The sequence below is a fragment of the Hippoglossus stenolepis genome, chromosome 24 (assembly GCF_022539355.2).
Source record: "Hippoglossus stenolepis isolate QCI-W04-F060 chromosome 24, HSTE1.2, whole genome shotgun sequence".
Classification (NCBI taxonomy): domain Eukaryota; kingdom Metazoa; phylum Chordata; class Actinopteri; order Pleuronectiformes; family Pleuronectidae; genus Hippoglossus; species Hippoglossus stenolepis.
Window position 1 is genome coordinate 913,902 of NC_061506.1, and position 18,900 is coordinate 932,801.

The 18,900-nt window shown below is 49.8% G+C and overlaps 2 protein-coding genes across 2 annotated transcripts; one reads left to right on the forward strand and one right to left on the reverse strand.

Moving 5' to 3' along the window:
- Window positions 1–1,384: 1,384 nt before the first annotated feature.
- On the forward strand, window positions 1,385–11,254 carry igfbp2a (insulin-like growth factor binding protein 2a). The gene is made up of 4 exons (XM_035149746.2): window positions 1,385–1,982; window positions 9,195–9,376; window positions 10,300–10,440; window positions 10,615–11,254. Exons 1-4 carry the CDS (start codon window positions 1,589–1,591, stop codon window positions 10,771–10,773), a joined length of 876 nt encoding a protein of 291 aa, XP_035005637.1. The 5' UTR covers window positions 1,385–1,588; the 3' UTR covers window positions 10,774–11,254.
- A 463-nt stretch (window positions 11,255–11,717) lies between these two features.
- igfbp5a (insulin-like growth factor binding protein 5a) lies at window positions 11,718–18,685 on the reverse strand. The gene is made up of 4 exons (XM_035150737.2): window positions 17,816–18,685; window positions 14,074–14,282; window positions 13,573–13,692; window positions 11,718–13,477 (listed from the first exon to the last, which is right to left on the reverse strand). Exons 1-4 carry the CDS (start codon window positions 18,153–18,155, stop codon window positions 13,337–13,339), a joined length of 810 nt encoding a protein of 269 aa, XP_035006628.1. The 5' UTR covers window positions 18,156–18,685; the 3' UTR covers window positions 11,718–13,336.
- Between the last annotated feature and the right edge of the window lie 215 nt (window positions 18,686–18,900).

Genomic DNA, 18,900 nt, shown 5'->3' on the forward strand with positions numbered 1-18,900 from the left:
GAGCTTGTGTTTGCTTAACAATTCCATGGGCTGGAATTTAAGTAACTGACCTTGGTGGGGATTACTCCGCACACATGGGCAGATACTGCGGCCTGTTGGGCCTATTAGCCAGTGGCCATCCCAGACACAAATCCTGGCCCCCGGGCTCGCATTTATAACATGCCAGGCCGTCTCCCCCGCTGCTTTTCCATCCACGTTTCATAAAATGACATATGAGGTTCTATGTGCAAACAGCCCTCTGGGCATCCTCCGGACTCACACCCCTGAGACACAAGACGGCCTCAAATGTGCCCTTTCTCCCCCAGCCCTAAGGTGAGCCGGGAGGCCGACGGGGAACAGGGCCAAATAGTGTTAAATCAGGGGGCACCCACAAAACAAAACAATCTGCATTTATATCTGCGGAGTAAGGTTACACATGCCACTTCTATTCCTGGGCCCTTGGATAAACAGCGATTAGTCCGCCACACTGGACGGGGTTAATAGGAGTTTGCTCGGCGGCCGGGCTCCGCACCTCAAGGCTTGGCCTCGCCGATCGATTGGAAACATTCAGCATACGTGCACAGTAGCATTACTGTACACGGGCCTATAAGCTGCGAGCAGCTGGGGACTTTTAATTGAGTGTCAATGGACGACTCGGCCACAGCGAGGGAGGTCTTTCCACGCAGGGAACGCTGGGCACATAGTCCTTTTGTCTGTTTGTGTACTCGTGGATTCTGGGAGCTGGGACGGGCTGTGCTGATTGAGACCAACAGGCTGTGAATGTATAGTGACACACGAGAGGGAGAAGCTGAACTCACAGAGCTCCAGCTCACGTGTCCTGCTTCAGGTGGAAGACTGGAGATCAGCACGGAGAGGTCAGAGGTCAAACTGAGAGACACATTAAAAGAGGACACTTCATGATTCTTGTGTTATGATGATGATGGAGGAGGTTAAAGGTCGTCAGTCATGTGACTGTCCCCTTAGAGCAAAGGGTCTGTGACATAAGAAGATAACATATGTTGTTAAAGCCTAAATGAAATCAATTTCAATAAAGGACGATCAGTTATTAATCAATAATCGAGTAGAGGTCAGTTTAACCTGCTGCTTCTCAGTAAACTTGATTATTGAGCTTTTAACTGTTGATTGGGATAAAAGTGATTTGACTTTTCTCTCCATTGTACAAACCAGTCAATCCATCAAGTGATCATCAGATAATAATGTACTTTTAATACTTTTAATACTTTTAATACTTCACATCCTGAGGACCACTTTGAAGTATTTGCAGTAATCCGATTACTTCCTCCACCCCTGATAAATAATAAAGGAATAAGACTTTTTATTCTACAGCAGCTGAAGTTTTATGGTAATATTTGAACGTATTGATTCAAACGGCTCTGAACTTGTCACAGAAGCAGCAGCAGCAGCTGAAGCAGCTGGTAACTTTCTCCACGTGCAGCCGCTCCAGTCAGAGGGATCCTCAGCGCGAGCAGCAGAGGAACCTGGGAAGGTGTAGGACCCAGCAGACCTCCAGCCCCCCCCGGCTTCACCTGTTCGCCTTCACGTGTCTCCCCCTCCTCTCACTTGGGACTTCTCGCCTCGCTCCTCGGTGATGAGCACCTCCCTGCAGCCCGCAGCCATGCCTTCGTCCGTGCGCTGCAGCCTCCTGATCCTCTGCGCGTCCCTCGCCGGAGCCTCGCTGGCGGAGATCGTGTTCCGCTGCCCGGGCTGCACCGCGGAGCGCCAGGCGCTGTGCCCGACTCCCACCGAGACCTGCGCGGAGATCGTGCGCGAGCCGGGCTGCGGGTGCTGCCCCGTGTGCGCCCGGCAAGAGGGCGAGACGTGCGGCGTGTACACCCCGAGGTGCGCCACCGGGCTGCGGTGCTACCCGACGCCCGACTCGGAGCTTCCCCTGGAGCAGCTGGTGCAGGGCGAGGGGCAGTGCCGGCGCAAAGTGGACCCGGAGACCAGCACCCACAGCCAGGAGCACCGGGAGCCAACCAGCGGTCAGTGCCTCCTCCGATACCCGCGTTTCTGCATCAATCTTTCATGGCCCTGTCTAGACTGCAGCCGGAGCAGGAGGCTGCACGTTGGGTTGAATCCTGCGTAGAACACACGATGAATGCATGATACCCCTCAGATACGGTTCTGTTGTGTGATGTTTGATGTGTGCAGATCCTCCCGTGTTGGTTTATTGTTTAATTCTGCTTCAGGGTTCTTCTCCACACTTATCTACTTCATGCACAACCTCAAAGTTTCTCTAAAGTCCAGTGTTGCATGAGTCTTTCTTGCAGCTCTGTCTAACTCTGTGCTGCAGACCTGCTTCAAGTGTTGTGAATCAGCCTGCTGTGCACAGGGGGGGGGGGGACGAGGGAAACAAAAGGTACAAGTTAACCTCAGATATGCTCCCGACACATCTGGACCCTCCAGTGGTTCTCAGGGCGGCCTCCACTCCCTTGAAACACAGAGGAGAGGTGGCGTCCTGCAAACTTCCCAGAAGTGGCTCTGGCTGCCACAGAAAACCCCAGAAAACATCAGAGTATTGCTGTTGATGTTTCCACAGGAGCAACAGAGAGAGGCAGCAGGAGGAATGCTGCATTGATTGGGAACGTGGACTTTAGGCTTTGAGCAGGAGGAACTACAAACTACTGTTGACAGTGAAAACCAGCAGGACAGATTAAAGCTGGAGTGAAGGCCTGAAAACTCACAAACCCTCATTAATTGACAGGTTTTTCGCGGAGTGGAGCCAGCCGGGGTGTGATTCCTCCTCGTTCCCAAACCCATGTTTTGTCGGAGTTTACCTCCAGACTGACACGTGTTTACTTTGGCTCTGCAGCCCGGGAACACAGAGAAACTACCGGAGGCGGCGTGCAGAGTGGCCCCGCTCTCTCAGCACGTGGACAAAAGGTCAAAAGACGCCTCATGACACATTTATGATTTAATAATCAGTCACGGTGATCACTCACTTCCACGTTTACGCAACCCCGAGCCACAAAAATCTATTTCTGCAGCCCGTGCTCAAACAATAACAGACAAGTAATAAAGCAGCTGAGTTACATAAGAGCAAAACAAGAGGAGCAAATACAGCAACGCATCGTGTAAAGGCTTGCTCGCGAGGAGGACGTTTGTTAAATGTCACTGATTCCTCTCTCTCCCTCGGGTGTGGGTCCGGCTCTGCTTCATCTCGCAGGCTGAAAGGTCTGAGCTGAAGTCAGATGTGTGCTTAACAACCGGTACGAGCCCAGAATGGTTGTTTTGGATAAAAGCCTCGCTGCTGCAGATGGAAGAGAGATTTCTGACAAAGGCAGGGAGCGCTGCAGAGGGCGGAGGGTGCACGGCCTCCTCAAGGTCAGAGAGAACGAAAGAGAAAGACACGCGGGGCTGAAAAGGCCCAGAAGCTCTTTGCAGATTCGTTGATTTCCTGCTCTGTTTACATCCTTCTCTCGTCGTCATAACACATAATAAAGCGACTGCTGGCGCTTCGGTCTTGGCTCGTGAGCGCCGAGACTCCAGCCACTTGATTTCCTGCAGTAAATTCTTCTGAGATAAAAGAAAAGTCCCTGAACGAGTCGGCTCACAGCTTTTATCTCTGCATCCCCCGGAGTTAATCTGCGAACTACAGAGTGAAGGCTCATTAATGAAGTGGAGCAGTGACTCGAAGCTGATTCTCACTCCTTAATAATTTAACCTGTGAACATCTGAGGAGAAACTTATCCCATTTGTGCAGATTTACACAAGTGGAATTGATCCGATCTGGATTATCCAGAGCCGCACTGATCTCTGATCTGATCTGTGAGAGGTCAAAAGGTCAGAGCCAATATTCCCCTGACCCTCCAATGATCACGTAAGAGACTTAGAGCGGCTGAGTCTGAGGAGGGAAGTGTGGGTTCCAGCCCGAAGAGTTAAATGAAGCTATACAAATATAGATAATATATATAATAACTCTTCAGTCATTAGCTTTATTAACATGGGAGAATAAACGACCTGATACTTCTGTGTTTGGAATGAAATGGACGACAGTGGCTCATTTCATTCTCCAGACAACAGACAACACCTCGGGGAGTTTTTTATTACTAATTCAGTAATTACAGACCTGATACGGACTCATGTAAATACTTGAAACTGTCTTGTTGAGCTCAGCAGGAAGTTCATTTGCCTCCGGCCGCACAGAAAATCCACTCGTGATCAGACCTGACGTCTCGTTCAAAAGGCGTTTGAGGAAAAGAGCAAGGAAATTAACTTTCATGAGATTCATTTGAGAAAGTAGAGCATTAAAAGAAGAGACATGTTCTTTAATGTCCCGTTAAAATCTCCCAAAGTCCGAGTTAACGTCCTGACGTGGTTTAAAGCACAAAGAGGTTTGGATCTTTAGGTAAAATCATCTAAATAGGATGATGTTAATAGACGTGTTCAGTAAATAATCCTTATTCCAAGATGTTAACAATATTATAAAGATAAAATCTCAAACTTCTCACTAAAAGTTCCATGTTTCATTCATTATCTGCGTATTTAAAATGTCTCCCTCTTAAAAACTAAAGGTTTCCTCCCCCCCGCTGCACAGCATCACATATTATCGTGTCCCCACAGAAACCTGGACCCAGATAAAAGGTTCCTTTTGGGCGACTAAGGCAGTTTGACACGTGCACACTGAGAAAGAAAGAATAAACCTGCAGAGGTTTTGTCACGTCAGGAGGGAAAATGAGGGGGGGGGAACAAAGTGAGTGGAGAAAAAAGCTCCCGTGCCATCTGGCCGCTGATATAACATTGTTAGCTAACAAGGGGCATTCCTGTGTACCTGCGGGGGCGTCCAGACGGAGCCCGCAGGACTGAAATAGCTCAGAGATAATCCCCCCTCCCCGGGCGTCTCCAAAAACAGGGGCATTCGTGCCATCTCCCCCCCGGGCGTCGACTTGACGTGCACCCCGTGCCAAGAATCTCCTCGTGCCTGCTGAGATCCAGAGCAACTTCCCATCGTCCTCTCTGGTCAAGGGTGATGTAAGACAATCCAAACAGTGTCTGAGATGCTGCGGACTCTGGAGACAAAGGGCGAAGCAGCAGGTTGCACGGGATCAGATCAAATGTGGGAACAATCATGGACTGTGAGTTCTATGTTCCCATCATCATTTCTTCCATGTTGCCCTGACATTTCTTGGAATGTCTGGTCATGATTTATCCCTTAATGTCCCGACAACAGATGCAGGAGCCTCCCTGCTCGTGCTAACCCATCTCTTTTGTTTTGGGTACATTGGCCCTGCAGGAAAACGCAGGAAGTCACAGCCATTAAAGACTAAAGTCATTAGGAATCATCAGGAAACTGGTGACGCTGCAGAAGAAGAATCAGCAAAGGGGTGTTCCCTAATCCGCCCAATAGCTTTGAAATGTTGAAACTCAGAGTTTAAAAGCTTGAAATCTAATAAAAAAGGTTTTGCACGATTGGAACTAAGTTTCGAAGCCGTCCATAAAGTTTTAATTGGCTGAAATCTCTGCAAACATTATTTTGTGTTTGAGTTTTCCTTCTTCAAAACAGCAGCACGTTTTTTTCCAGTGTTTCCTCAGCACATTTCAGATTTGTCACTGTGCATCAGCTGGTTTTCCAGGTTTGATCTGAGCACTGGTGCACGTACGTTGGAAACAAGCTTCTGAAACCCTGAAGCTCGAGTTGTGTTTGCTCTCTGCTGAGGAACAGACAAACCACATGTCGGGTACCAGGCTATTTGGGATCGTCAAGACGAAAAGAAAAGAACCAAATAATGTTTGCACGACTTCAAAACTTAATTTCAAATCATGCAAAACCCTTTTTATTAGGTTTCAAGATTTCAAACACCAAGTTTCAACCTTTCAAATCCTCGTTCCCAGTTTCAGAACATGGAATATTTATCTCATACCAGGACGGAGCCTGAATCTTAGTTCCTGCAGACGCCATCTCTCCTTGGATGTGAAGACTTTTTCTCCTTGTTGAGCTTCTGGATGTGCGAGTTCCCCCTCGACTGACACATCACCTGTCAAACAAAGAAATGTCCCCGAGCTGCTGCCCCACTGCAGGTCCGCTGGGTTCCAGCCCGTGTCCCAGTTCAGGTCCCGTCCAGTCGTCCCACAGTTCCCCCAGTGGTGCCGGTGCAGCGAGCGGCCTGGTCCTGGTTGTGTGTGCGTACGTGCCAGAGCCTGTCCGAAGCCTGCTGGTGGATGACTGTTGCGGGCCAGAAAGCCTGGAAGGTAAACACATCTGCACTCTGCTGAGTTTGTGTTTCTAGGAAAACAGTCCCACAAGGCCTTGTAATGGATGATGGACTGCAGCTCCTCGGCTCAGTGCCTCTCAGAGACTTCTTAAGTGGCACATGACCTATTTCACTGGTCTGAGGTGTGTTAAGAGGAGACGCGCCGCTTTCTGCATTCCTGTTTTTAAAGGGAAAGTTCAGCTCTGTCTCGTGTGCAGGGTCCTGAGAACCTGTCCCAGGTGACAACTGGTTCCAAAGGGCTGTAACCAGTGACCTCGGGGATGATCCGGTGTTTTACTGCTGGAAACTGGTTTGACCTTGATTCTACAACTCTAACAACCCACAGGAGAAACATAGAAACACAGGGAACCGATAAACAAGCTCCATCCTCACGTGTTCTCAGGCAGTTTAAAGTTTAAATGTTAATAACTAAGATTTTACAGAGAAGAAAACAAATGCATGTTGTTTCCTCTGTTTCTACACAGACCAGTAGAAATCAGTTCTCTAAACACGTCTGATCCAGGAAGTATTCTCTGAGGAATCTGTGAAAACATCAAAAAGAAATCTCACAATGATAATGAGAGAAGTAAAATACCTGGATCCGACCCCTGACCCAGATCATACCTGAGTCTTTCCTTCATCTCGTTTCCTGGAAATCTGTCCAGTGGTTTCACATCATCCTGCAACTACAAATAAACAAACATCCGCTGTGTCCGGAAAGTGGAAAACTCTTCTTTAAGTCTTTAATCGGACTTTTCATATTCTGTGTTCAGGTTGAAACCAAAACCCTGAGGAACAGGTGGAACTAATGAGGTCATCAACCAATCAGAGAAACCCAATAAAGACAGGAAGTGAAGTGAGGGACGCACGAGGAGAAAAGCTTCAAAGTAAAACAGGAAATAATGAACACCTAGAAAAGATCCACAAAGAAACCGGTGCACAGAAAGTTACACTGTCTAGAAATAAATCTTCATGAAGTAAATATTCAGGGGACATTACATTAAACTACAGGACACATTAAAGTGTGACTCCACATGTGGGACGTGCACTGACTGATCCTCCACCAGCTTCTTGAAGCTAAAGCTAAAGCTGCTACATTAAAAAGACGTCCCGGCAGCGAGTTCTGCCGATGGAACGCTCCATGGAAACGTTGCCGTGGTCACATCGGTCATTTTCCACCTTCCCCTCCTCCACGCAGCCAAATCTGCCATTTGCTCAGTTGACCAGAACCTGGACAATCAGACATGACACTTCTGGCCTCGGAGCCATCTGGGAATTCGACATGGATCAGAATTAGAAAGGAAGCGTCCCGGGCCTTTGTGGGGGGATTAATTCAAGCAGCAGACTGGACAGTAGGCCTGCTGCTCTGTTGATACTGCTGATCCCCAGCCCACCGCTGTGGGACGGCTTGTTCTGCAGAGGCCTAGTGCCCCCTGAAAGTGGGGTCCTGACCCCGCTGTTTGTTTGTGTGCGTGCACGTACGTTCAGGCGGGAGATCGCTCGCAAACTGTCATGTGTGTGTTTGTGTGCACGGACTCTGCATCTCATGTTTCCTCAGAGGAGAGGGCGCGATGGCGTTTGTGTTTGGATACTGAGGGGATTATGTAAGACGGCAAAACAAAAGCACACACACACACATGCGAGCAAACACACACACACACACAGACACACATGTGAGCACACACCTGATTCCAGTTGACTTTTGCCCCTTTTCTACTGGAGAAAGCGAGTCTTCAAAGCCGAGGCGGGGAGAACACAGCGGCGCGTCATGGGGGGAGCTGAAGTCCAACAACACCACATCTATCTGATGGCGAAAGGCGCCAGCTCCTTGTTATTGCTTCGTTTGGAATTTCCTTTCTCCCGTTCTCTCTTAGGCCTTTTGTAATCATATTCTACACCCGGATGTCAAATCTACCTCTTGCAGAGCGCAGAGAATGTCTCTGCAGTCCGCCGCGAACACACACTTTCCTTCTCTGGCCCACAGATGCCTTTCCACAAGTCTGCACGTTACAGCTTGACCCTTGCATAACTGTGAACTATCCACTTACTGGCCGATTCTCCACCGTCTGTGCTTATTTCCCCTCTTTGCTTCAGGTGCGTAGGTGAAGTGCACGCTCTCCTGCAGAAATTCTGGGAAAATAAACGGGCTTTCAGAAAGTATTTTCTCGATTTGAAACCGAATTCTTCGCTGCTAGACGGGGCTGAAATGTGATCGTGCTGCTTTCTGAGGAATTTACATCATTTAACTTTCTTTTCCCGCTGGTTGGCAGTGACACTCCTCTTCCACTCCCTCCTCCCCAGACCCCAAAGTATGTTCTGTTGTCAGAAACAACACGTCGGGTCGGATCTGACGGCTTCCTCCATCTGGGATATCGATTCATGTTGCCGTTCAGACTCCAAGGAGACGAAGGTCTCAGACCTAACCAAGATATCAACGTGCACAATCTTGCTTGAAGACACAGGATGAAACATAATCGCTCCTCTTCCTCCTCAACCTGCTGTCGCCGCTGCAGGTGCAGAACAGAGACTGGAGATAAAGATGGACGACATGAGATCATCCATCTCTCTCCAAACATGTTCACTTCTCCTCCCTCGAAAGCTAAAGCTGATTAAATTGCACAAACGGCTCCTGAAGACATGAACCATTTGCAGCGTTTGTCTGTGTCGTCGATCCAACAGGAAGCCGGAGCTGTGGTTTGTTCGGGGTCACCTCTGCAGCAGCTCGCTCAAAGTCCACCTCCGTGTTTCCCTCAAAGCGTTTCCAGCTTCACACTCTCTGTGTCCCTGTGAAAAGTGATCTGTGCAGCTTGCAGCTTATCTCGCTGCTCCCCCAGCCTCTAACAGGCCTCATCCATCACCACAGTGCAGGAGGGAGACTCACACACATCTGACCTGTCGCAGGTTAACAGCTCTCAGCCGGCAGCGAGTCCCTCAAAGTGTCCTCTCCTGCCAGCTGCAGCTCCTTCATCAGGTATCTGACATCTGCTGTGTGTCTGTGTGCAGGTGAGGCCGTGGAGCCGCTGCCCGAGCAGGGCGTCAGCGAGGTCCCCGCCGTACGGAAGCCGACTAAAGAGGCCACGTGGCTCGGGCCCAAAGAGAGCGCCGTGCGCCAGCACCGGCAGGAGATGAAGACCAAGATGAAGACCAACAAGGTGGAGGAGGTGAAGCCGGCTCGGCCCAAACAGGTGAAGATTCCACTCTGCAGAAACTCTGTGTTTATAGTCAAGTGATTTAACAGGTTCTATTCTTATTACTGATCATTCTCTCTATTATACTTGTATGTCTATGCATTGGCGACACCTAGTGGCCGGAGGAGTTATCGTCAACATGATATCAAGAATTCCTGAGGGAATTTATCCAAGTTTTGTACAAATATTAATTTTGACTCAAAGATACAAGGATTCAATTTGATGGTTTAAGGTCAAAGGTGAAGGTCACGGTGGAAATAAGATATATAGACTATAGACTATATATAAATATATAAACTAAACTCAGTATTTGTACTTTCTTGATGCATTGATTTATGATTTCTTCTGTAAAAACTGTCTAAAAGCAGCAAATATTCCCCAAATGTTTTAACTCTATAAAACATCAGATCAATATAAATTAGGCTGATTCAATTTCTGCTTTTCAAACTGGCAAATCATTTTAATTTATTCTTTTAAGAAAAGTTAAAGAGCTCTTTGCATCAGATGACATATGAAAGCAGGTGTGTTGTGAATCTCACACCACAGAAGAAGAAGAGGAGGCCCAGTGGCGCCCCCCTCTGGTGCAGCGGCTCCTCATGTTTGTTGCACATTTTATTTCCATATTTGAAGATGAGTTCGTCCCCGAAACTGTCGACAACTCACAGGGAAAACACCGTAAAGACCAAATCATCATTTATATAGTTTATAAAAGTATTAAAAACTGTTGTGGCACAAAGAAAAGGGTTTTTCTTCTGTCAGATATTTACACCTGCAGCTTCGTGCACCTTCTCTGCAGCCTCGTGGTTTTTCATGTAAAGTTTCCGCGGTTGGAAAAGGGGAATCTGCTGGTTTCCTTTTTACCCGCATGTCACAGACACCCGGACGTGACTGTAAACATGACTTCTGTTTGTGTTTGAAAGACCCAGTGTCAGCAGGAGCTGGACCAGGTCCTGGAGCGGATATCTAAGATGCCCTTCAGAGATAACCGAGGGCCCCTGGAGGACCTGTACGCCCTGCACATCCCCAACTGTGACAAGAGGGGGCAGTACAACCTCAAACAGGTGACCACAGGGGCATTCTGGGAAAGAGGGGGAGACAATGAGTGTTTAGAGGGTAGAAGGTGGGTGAAGCATCAAAGTGACAGGGTTAAAGGAAAAGAAGTGTGGCCCCCTCTCAGATCTGTGTCATGTCTCTTATCTCCATGAACAGTCCTAATAAAGAGACTTGTCTTTCAGTGCAAGATGTCCCTGCACGGTCAGCGGGGCGAGTGCTGGTGCGTGAACCCTCACACCGGCCGACCCATCCCCTCATCCCCCACCGTGAGGGGCGACCCCAACTGCAGCCAGTACCTCCGAGAGCTGGAGCTGGAGCTGCCCGACACGGCCCAGATGTAGAAACCGTAGAAAACACCTGAGAAACCTGGGGAACAAAGAAGGTCTGAGTAAGCTACATGTTACCTGTGTGCGTTTCCACAGTGACTTTTGAAACAGGATTAGAATCCGTCAGATTAATTTAGAGACGAGGCTCCTCCTCCTCCTCCTCCTCCTCCTCGTAGACCTCGGGCCGGAGCGTCTTTGCTTTACTAACGGTGGCTGTGCTCAGATTGTGTGTTTTGTACTGTGTGTGTGTTGACGGACTCAACACGTGTCTTCTTGTCCTAGCCTGCAGACGAGGCCTCGTGTCAAACTGCTCCGAGTTCACCTTTAACCTGACATGTTGGTGCTGTTAGGGAGGAAACGACTTTAGACTGCGTAGTGATTAACAGATTTTTAAAACATTTTGTAGGAAATTGTCATAGACTCAGTTTGTGCCTGTGTTTTTATCTGAAGTTGTGCTGCTGCACTTTTCAATAAAGAAAACTAATAACTTTAAAAATCAAAGTGCGTGTCAAGTGTTTTCCCACAAGAGCAAAGTCAATTCAGATGCAGCAGTTTGAAAATCTTCATTTTAAAGCTGCTGTGTTCCCGTGTTTTACCTCGGACCTTAAAGATGATTGACAGCTTCTAAAGCGTGAAGCAAAAGGGTCTCCGTCGCCCCCTGGTGGCTGGCTGCAGTAAAGATCATAAGCCCCGCCTCCTCCCTGTTAGCAGACGGGACATGGACCAAACTAAACCAAAAAAAAATCAAAGAACATGGTAAATACATGTTCCTGAATAAACTCCTCTTCAATGTGATGATATAAAAACGGGCTCAGACGTGATGATTGACAGCTGAGACTGACTCGTGACTTCTGTGATGTCACCGCGCGAGGCTCCACCTCCACGCGGCCTCACCCGAGCCTCAAGGTCACGGAGATCTGCCGAGTCGGCACATTCAGGACACGGGTGCACACGTGTGCTTTAGTGAGTACAGGAACTTTATTTAAATAGTGATTTGTTATTACAAAAACAGAGTACATCAATTACACGCCTGATAAATATTTCACCATAATGTTCACATTTATCTTTTTTTTAAAACAGATTCTGAAACGATCACCGTGTTTAACATGTTTACAGCTTGAGAGAGGAGCTTTATCCGGAGCCTCTGTCACAACATCAGGAGATTATACGAGTTATCGACCCAACTAACAAAGAGTCTAGAGATCTTCGTCCTCTGTCGACGTGCGACTCATCGTCTTCGTCTGAAAACCAAACCAGTCTAAAGTATCTTTCACGCCACCTGACGTGGTTTTCCTCTGTCGGTGCTGGAGCGTTCCCACATGCAAATCCAAATTCAAAGTGGCGTGGGGCAGAAGGCACTTGAATTTACATACGACCTCGGCGACCTTGCTCTTCGCAGGATTTGAAAAGGACCCGGCGAACCCTGAGAGCAAGGGGCCGTTTGCCTGCGTGGCGGCGGCGGCGACCCAGCGAGCGCACACACCCACGACACGGGGCCTTTGCATATGATTTGTGTGGAAGGGAAATGCTGAGAAATGAAACCAGAGCTTTTTCAAGTTGAGAACTATTAGGGCATGGCACGTACAGCACACACACACACACACACACTCAGGAGCACACACAGACACACACAGACACACACTGTCAGTACATTTACAAACAGCGGACGCAGTTTTCAGGACTCGAAAAAAAAAAGGCCTTTTAAATATGGAAGCGGTCACAGTACAGTAAATCTGCTGATATGAAGGATTCAATCCGACAGACACGTTTCAAGATGCTTCACTGGGGGACGGTGGACAACTTCATCTGTCGCTGGAACAACACCACGTCTCCATACATCAGAGGACAGAAGAGAGCGGGATTTTAGATTTGATTCGAAGCTGGACCTCTATTGGTTTGTCTTGTATTTATTTGGTGGGAACGATGTGCAGAGGAAGTTACCGCCCCCCGGCTCTGTTAATATAACCAGTACAAACTGTACGTCTCTCTGCAAGAAAGCAACTGGGATTATCCCGTAGAAGTCAAACTGGTCTGATTTGGCTCAGTGAAAACAGGCCCATGTTCCTGTCACTGTCAGCTGATCCGTCCCACAGAACAGATATAAAACCCAACAGGCTCCTGAATGAATCGTGCAGACACCTCCAGGCCGGCGCTCGGTGACAGGGGGGTGAGTTAAACATCAGAAAACATGTGTGTGAATCTCCCCTCGTCATTAACACCTCAAACACTCAATAAAACTTTGTCTCCCAAGTGTCCGACTTGATTCTCAGCCACATTTAAAAATATGTCTTGTCTCGTGATTTCAAAATTTAGCAACATATGACAGACTCAGTACACAACACGGTATCTATATCATACAAATATATATACTTCTCTATGACCTATGGATATAAAGAGAATAGTACACAGTCGGGGACGTGTGCAGCCTCAGTGTGTCTCCCCTCAGAACATAAAGTAAATCAACGCAGTCCGTCACACCTGACCACACGTGAGCGTCTGTGTCTGATTCTCCGGACTGGCAGTCGTCACGTGTGCGAGCTTGATTGGCAGGTTCTTAGCAGAGGTTCGGAGCGCCGGCTCATTCGTTGCTGTTGCTGCTGCCGCTGTCCAGGTCTTTGCACTGCAGGTCTCCTCCGGCGTAGTTGATGCCGGGGATCTTCACACCGAACCGGTCGACGCACCAGCAGATCCCCCTTTTCCGACCGCGGGAGGGTTTACACTGCAGAACAAGCCGAGGTTAGAGAAGGTGGAGGTTGTTCAGCGCCGTCAGAGAGGGACCAGAACAAGGACGGGGACACCAGAGGATGGGTTTACCTGTTTGCGCTTGAAGAAGCCCTTCTTGTCACAGTTGGGGATGTAGAGAGACAGCGCCAGGACCCGAGACGTGTCCTTCATGCTCTGAATGAGATTATCCAGTCTTCTCCTGCAGGGACCCTACACACACACACAGACACACACAGGTAAGAGAAGTTCTATGGTTACCAGAGTCAAACATATGTGAAAGTTAGTGAAAAGCCCCAGGACCGAAGAGTAAAGCTGCGGGAACAACCTCCACTAATGAGAAGGTCTGTGATTTGGCGTCTCCCTCCGTTCACACCGTGTTGTCACGTGTGAACGAGGCCCCGCCGGCGTCTTGGCGGCCGATTTGTCAGAACCAGTCTCCTCACCAGCGTGCAAGATAAATACAGCCTGAAGCGGCAGGATGCAGTGTGGGAGATTTTCCCACTCGTCCAAACCAAATATGGTTTGAAAGAAAATTGTTCCGAATCTCGATCGGCGAAGCAAAACAAACATAACACAAACGTTCCCACTTACGAACTCGGGGTCCAGTTTATCCAGGCTTAGCGGGGAGAAGTCCAGTTTGCTGGCGGGCCCCAGCCGGGCCAGCTGCTTCTTGCGGTCCTTGGCCTGCTTCATGGCCTGGGCCTTCCGACTGCTGATGTGGTCCCTGCCATATAAGGGCACCTTGGTCTGGGGAAGCACCGACTCGGGGACGGGGAGCAGGGCGTCGCCGTGACCTTCGTCTGCAGGGGACAAGGACACAGAGATGTCTTCTATCAGAGCTGGGAGACTGAGTCAGCACTTTGTCTTTCTATATTCTTGGTGTGTGTACGAACATGCACGACCTGCAGGAACGTGCATGACATCATGTGCATGAAAGAATCCTGAAGATTTTTAATATAACATTCATTCATTTTGAGGTTGTTGTGCTTTCTTACTCGTGTGTTATGTGTTATTGTTGAAATGTATTTATGAGCCTATTGTCTGTTTAATCTGCTGCAAGATGAACTTCCCCAAGTGAAGCAAATACAAATACAAACTTTTACAGGATTATTAAAACATAAAAAGTCACCTTCCAAACCCAGGTTATATAATCCCTTTCATTGCTGTTATCGTTTGACTTTAATTTAATTCTTTTAATTGGTATAAACCTGCTAATTCCCAGTTTACCACTTCCTTCAAGTGATCTCAACGTGGGGATTACAGATTACAGATTACAGTTATCTGAAGCTCGTTCACGCAGGATTACGATCGTCAGTAACTGACACCAGAACGTTCAGGATTTAAAATAACCGATCACAAACACCTCGGCGTCCGCAGGTGGAACGCTCGTCCTGGGAGAACCGGGCTTCAAAGCGCTTCTCTGCCGCGTTCAGGCGACTCTTTGAAGAGGCGTCGGAATCCAGAGCGCCGCGCGACGGCTCCCACCTGGAAACGCAGCTATTTGAGAGGCTAAAATTAAAAAGCAGAGCTGAGCTAATGAGGGCGCGGGACACGAGCGTCCAATGTGGAGACGTCACAGCACAACGTGATGATTTCACTGCCGCGGCTCCGTGTGTGTTTAGCCCAGTTGGTGGCCGCGGGCCAGCGGGAGATTGGACGTGTTGACACACTGGACGACAGAGCCTACATTTATGGTGAGCTGGGTTGCCAGTTTGGGGGTATATGTAGACCAGGGGTTTTTAAACGTTTATAGCCAGTGACCTAAATGAGATATTTAGTCTCACCCTGGCACCCAGGCCCATGAAAACATGCTATTACCCTTGTCATGTGGCGAGCCACCAGAAACAGCCGCAGCCCATTTTGGGCCCCAACCCCCACAGGAGCCCTGGTGTACATGCACCTTTCATCTGAGCAGAACCGCACTGGGTTCACAGCCCTCGGCCCTCTGCCTCGTCCCACCCTCTATTCATACGACCACGACGAGTCGCTGCGGCTTCCCTGAACTCATATTTCACTTCATTTATAGCCTCTAACATGCATTAGCCCCGTATGGGCTCTAAGCCACAGCTGGCCCACTTCCACCGCCGGGTCACGCACTTGTTTCCGTTTCGTTTTGGCAGATTTGAAAACTCTGCATTTAAACCCCTGTGCTCCTGCGCTGACGTGATCGCTAAGCTACTGAGCAAACTGGGCGGTGAAACAAGGTCAGGGCCTCGCTGCAAATGATGCTTAAAACCTCTTCCAGCACCTCCTCCTCCTCCTCCTCCTCCTCCTCCTCCCCCACAGTGATGATGGTGATGGTGATGATGTCATCGCTCCCCATAATGACAGCTTCTTGTAAAAACCAGGAGAGATCCCCCTCCAGTTTCCTGCTGACACACTTTCTTCTCTCTCCTCCAGTTTGAGTCCAATCAAGTCCTCACTTGTTAATCCTGCCGCTCGTCTAATCTGACCTGCGCTGACGGATCTCATCTTTCATATCTGCTGCCGTCTTCCTGTCTCTGGGCTGCGTGGGGATCCTGGAGAGACGGACCTGTGCTGCAGGAAAACCTCTCTCTGCTCTTAGCTTCCACTTACTGCTTCCTGGTGTCACGTGCACTCGTAAGAATGAACATGCAACGGTGCAAGAATCATGCCTGTAGGATTGTGTTGTGTGTTGAGTGAGCGCCCAGCAGGAGATGTGTAGTTAAAGCTGACGGGCAGAACGGCGAGGAAGAGGAGGAGGAGGAGGGTCAGCAGCCCACGCTCTCAGGCTGCATTCTGCTGAATCACTGCACAGCCTGAGACACGGGGAGGGAGGGAGGGAGAGGAGGAGGAGGAGGAGGCCGATGAAGAGACCAGGGTGGGACTAACAAAGAGCGGAGGGAGGGAGCAGAGGATAGTGTGGGAAAGGGAGGCGAAGGGAAGATGAATAGAAGACTGGGAGTTTCTCTTTTTCTTTTGGTTATACAATCATTTGTCAGATGCTGAGATGAAATGATCCGATGTTCTGCAGCTCTGTGACCGGGCTCATGTGAACGTTACTGGACTCGGTGCTGACGTTACCCAGCCAGACACTCTGCGGCTCTCTGGCCCCGGCCCGCTCACACATTATTTATGTTTCCAGACGAGCTCGGCCTCAACACTAAAACTCCAATCTGCAGGAAAATGAAGCACAAGACAGAATGGAAAGGGGGGGGGGGCAGCGGCGGAGGAGAAGAATAGGGTGGAAAAGATGAGGAGGGGCGGCAGCAGTCAGCCGGGGAAAGAGGAGAAGAAGCAGTGTGGTGGGAGAGAATAGAGAGGCGCAGACAAAAAGGTGGGTTAGGTGTGGGAAAGGGCGCAGGTGGGGGATGAGTGAAGGTGGAACTGAAAGGGAAGACAAAACAGAAAGAGAAAAGAAGAAACTGTAGACGAAGGGAAGATGGTGAACTGCGATTTCACACCTGGACGGGAGCCGGTCGAAGGGCCACGAGCCAAGATTACCCACAAAGCTCGGCTCAGGCACCGCCACTGTCCCTGAACAGCCTTTCCCAGGAGCCAGCGAGGAGCCTCGCCGAGCACCACCTGTAATCTTCTCCTGTGTTTAGTGTCAGCCGGGGGCCACTCACACCGAACCCACTGATTTACAGCCCGCGGCCCCACCAGGGCCCTTTCAAAGCCAGATGACAGGTTGATCGGCACTTGGCACCGCTTGTTGACAGGGTTCACCGGGGTCAAGGCGCACGGGGGCTTTGGAGTCGTGTGCCTGGGTAATGACAGGTGTCAGCTCGTCGTTAAAGAGCCGACCCACGGCCGCCTCGCGGCTCCCACAGCGACCACGCTGTCGTCATGTGACCACGGACAGAAAGTCACACAGCCGAGGAAGAGGAGCTTTATGGCTGAGGGAGGAATACTGATACTACTGTCCTGTGTGTGTCTGTGTGTGGGTCTGTGTGTGTGTGGGTCTGTGTGTGGGTCTGTGTGTGGGTCTGTGTGTGGGTGTGTCACTTGTGGCTTCATTAAAATTCCTGCACTGACAGAAGAGGAATCACATCTTTGTCCAGCCCGTTTATTTCTCAGCACCAGATCTGAGGTGATTGACACATGATGCAAATGCAACAGATATAATATCAGATCAATAAGTATTGATACGATTTACTGCAGAACATTAGATTTAAATCATATAATGCAATAAAAACTGGTACTAATAAGTCGAGTTTTGCAGCAAGTATGGATTTAACGGTCCTCTAATAATTAAATGAACTTCACATCAGTTAATTCATATTCAGATGAGAGCAGTTGATTGATTGAAGTCATTAATTGGTTAATTGGAGTCATTGATTGATGGAAGTGTGATATGCATGAATCTCACCTTTCGACGGGTGCAGTAGTTTGTACAACTTCTCGTTCCGGCACACGCCCCGGCCGTGCAGGAGCGCGTGCAGCGGCTTCTCCTCGCCGTTCTTGGGCAGGCAGCGGAGCCCGCGCGTGCACGGCCCGGTGTACACGCCGCACGGCTGGCCCTCCTCGAGCGCGCACGTCAGGCAGCAGCCGCAGCCGGGCTCCTTCACCAGCTGACAGCCCAGCGGCACCGGGGGGCACATGGACTGGGCCTTCTGGTCGCACGGCTCGCACGGCACGTAGGACGCGCCGCCGCCGCTCACGGTCACGCTCAGCAGGGGCAGCACCAGGAGGGACACGCTCAGCAGCATGGCGTCTCTCCTCCAAATACACGGAGCGCAGCGGGATCAAGTGAACGTGACGAATCCTCTCTTTTCCACAGGTTCGAGTCCGAGCATCAGGGGCGTGTGCTGCATCCACAGGTGCGTTGCGCGCAGTGTCCCCGCGGCCGATGCTGGAAACCCGAGCGGGCACAGCAACAATCAAATATCCACACCGTGCGCGTCTGGCCCTCGACTGATGCCCGGTGCCTTTACGCGCAAGCGCCAAGCGAGATGGAGCGTGAGAGGTCCCCGGCGCGGCTCTGCGGGTGATTCCCCGCACGACGTGAGAGCAGAATGTGCGGATCTGGGGCTTGGAGCTGGCCTCTTAAGAAACAAACTGCCGGAGGCGAAGCCTGCAACGATGGTCTGTCAGGCAGCGTTAGGAGGGGGAGGCGCACTTGTCAGGTCCGTGCGCTGAGATGCTGATTCCACAGGGCGGGTGCTGGCTTGTCTCAGATCTGCCAGATACGAGACGATGCTGCTGAAGAGCCGCTCTCTCTCTCTCTCTCTCTCTCTCCCTCTCTCTCTCCCTCCCTCTCTCTCTCTACACCCCCCCCCTCTAACACAAATATCACCACGGAGCTCAGAACTGAGGCAGATCGCGTCCATGCGTAAAAGGAAAGGGAATCTGGAAACTTACATTCAAAATGCTGACGAGGAATGAACAACTTCCAAACCATGTTCCTGCTGTTAGAGCCGCTCTCCGTCCTCCTGTGTAAACTGGGCCATGGCT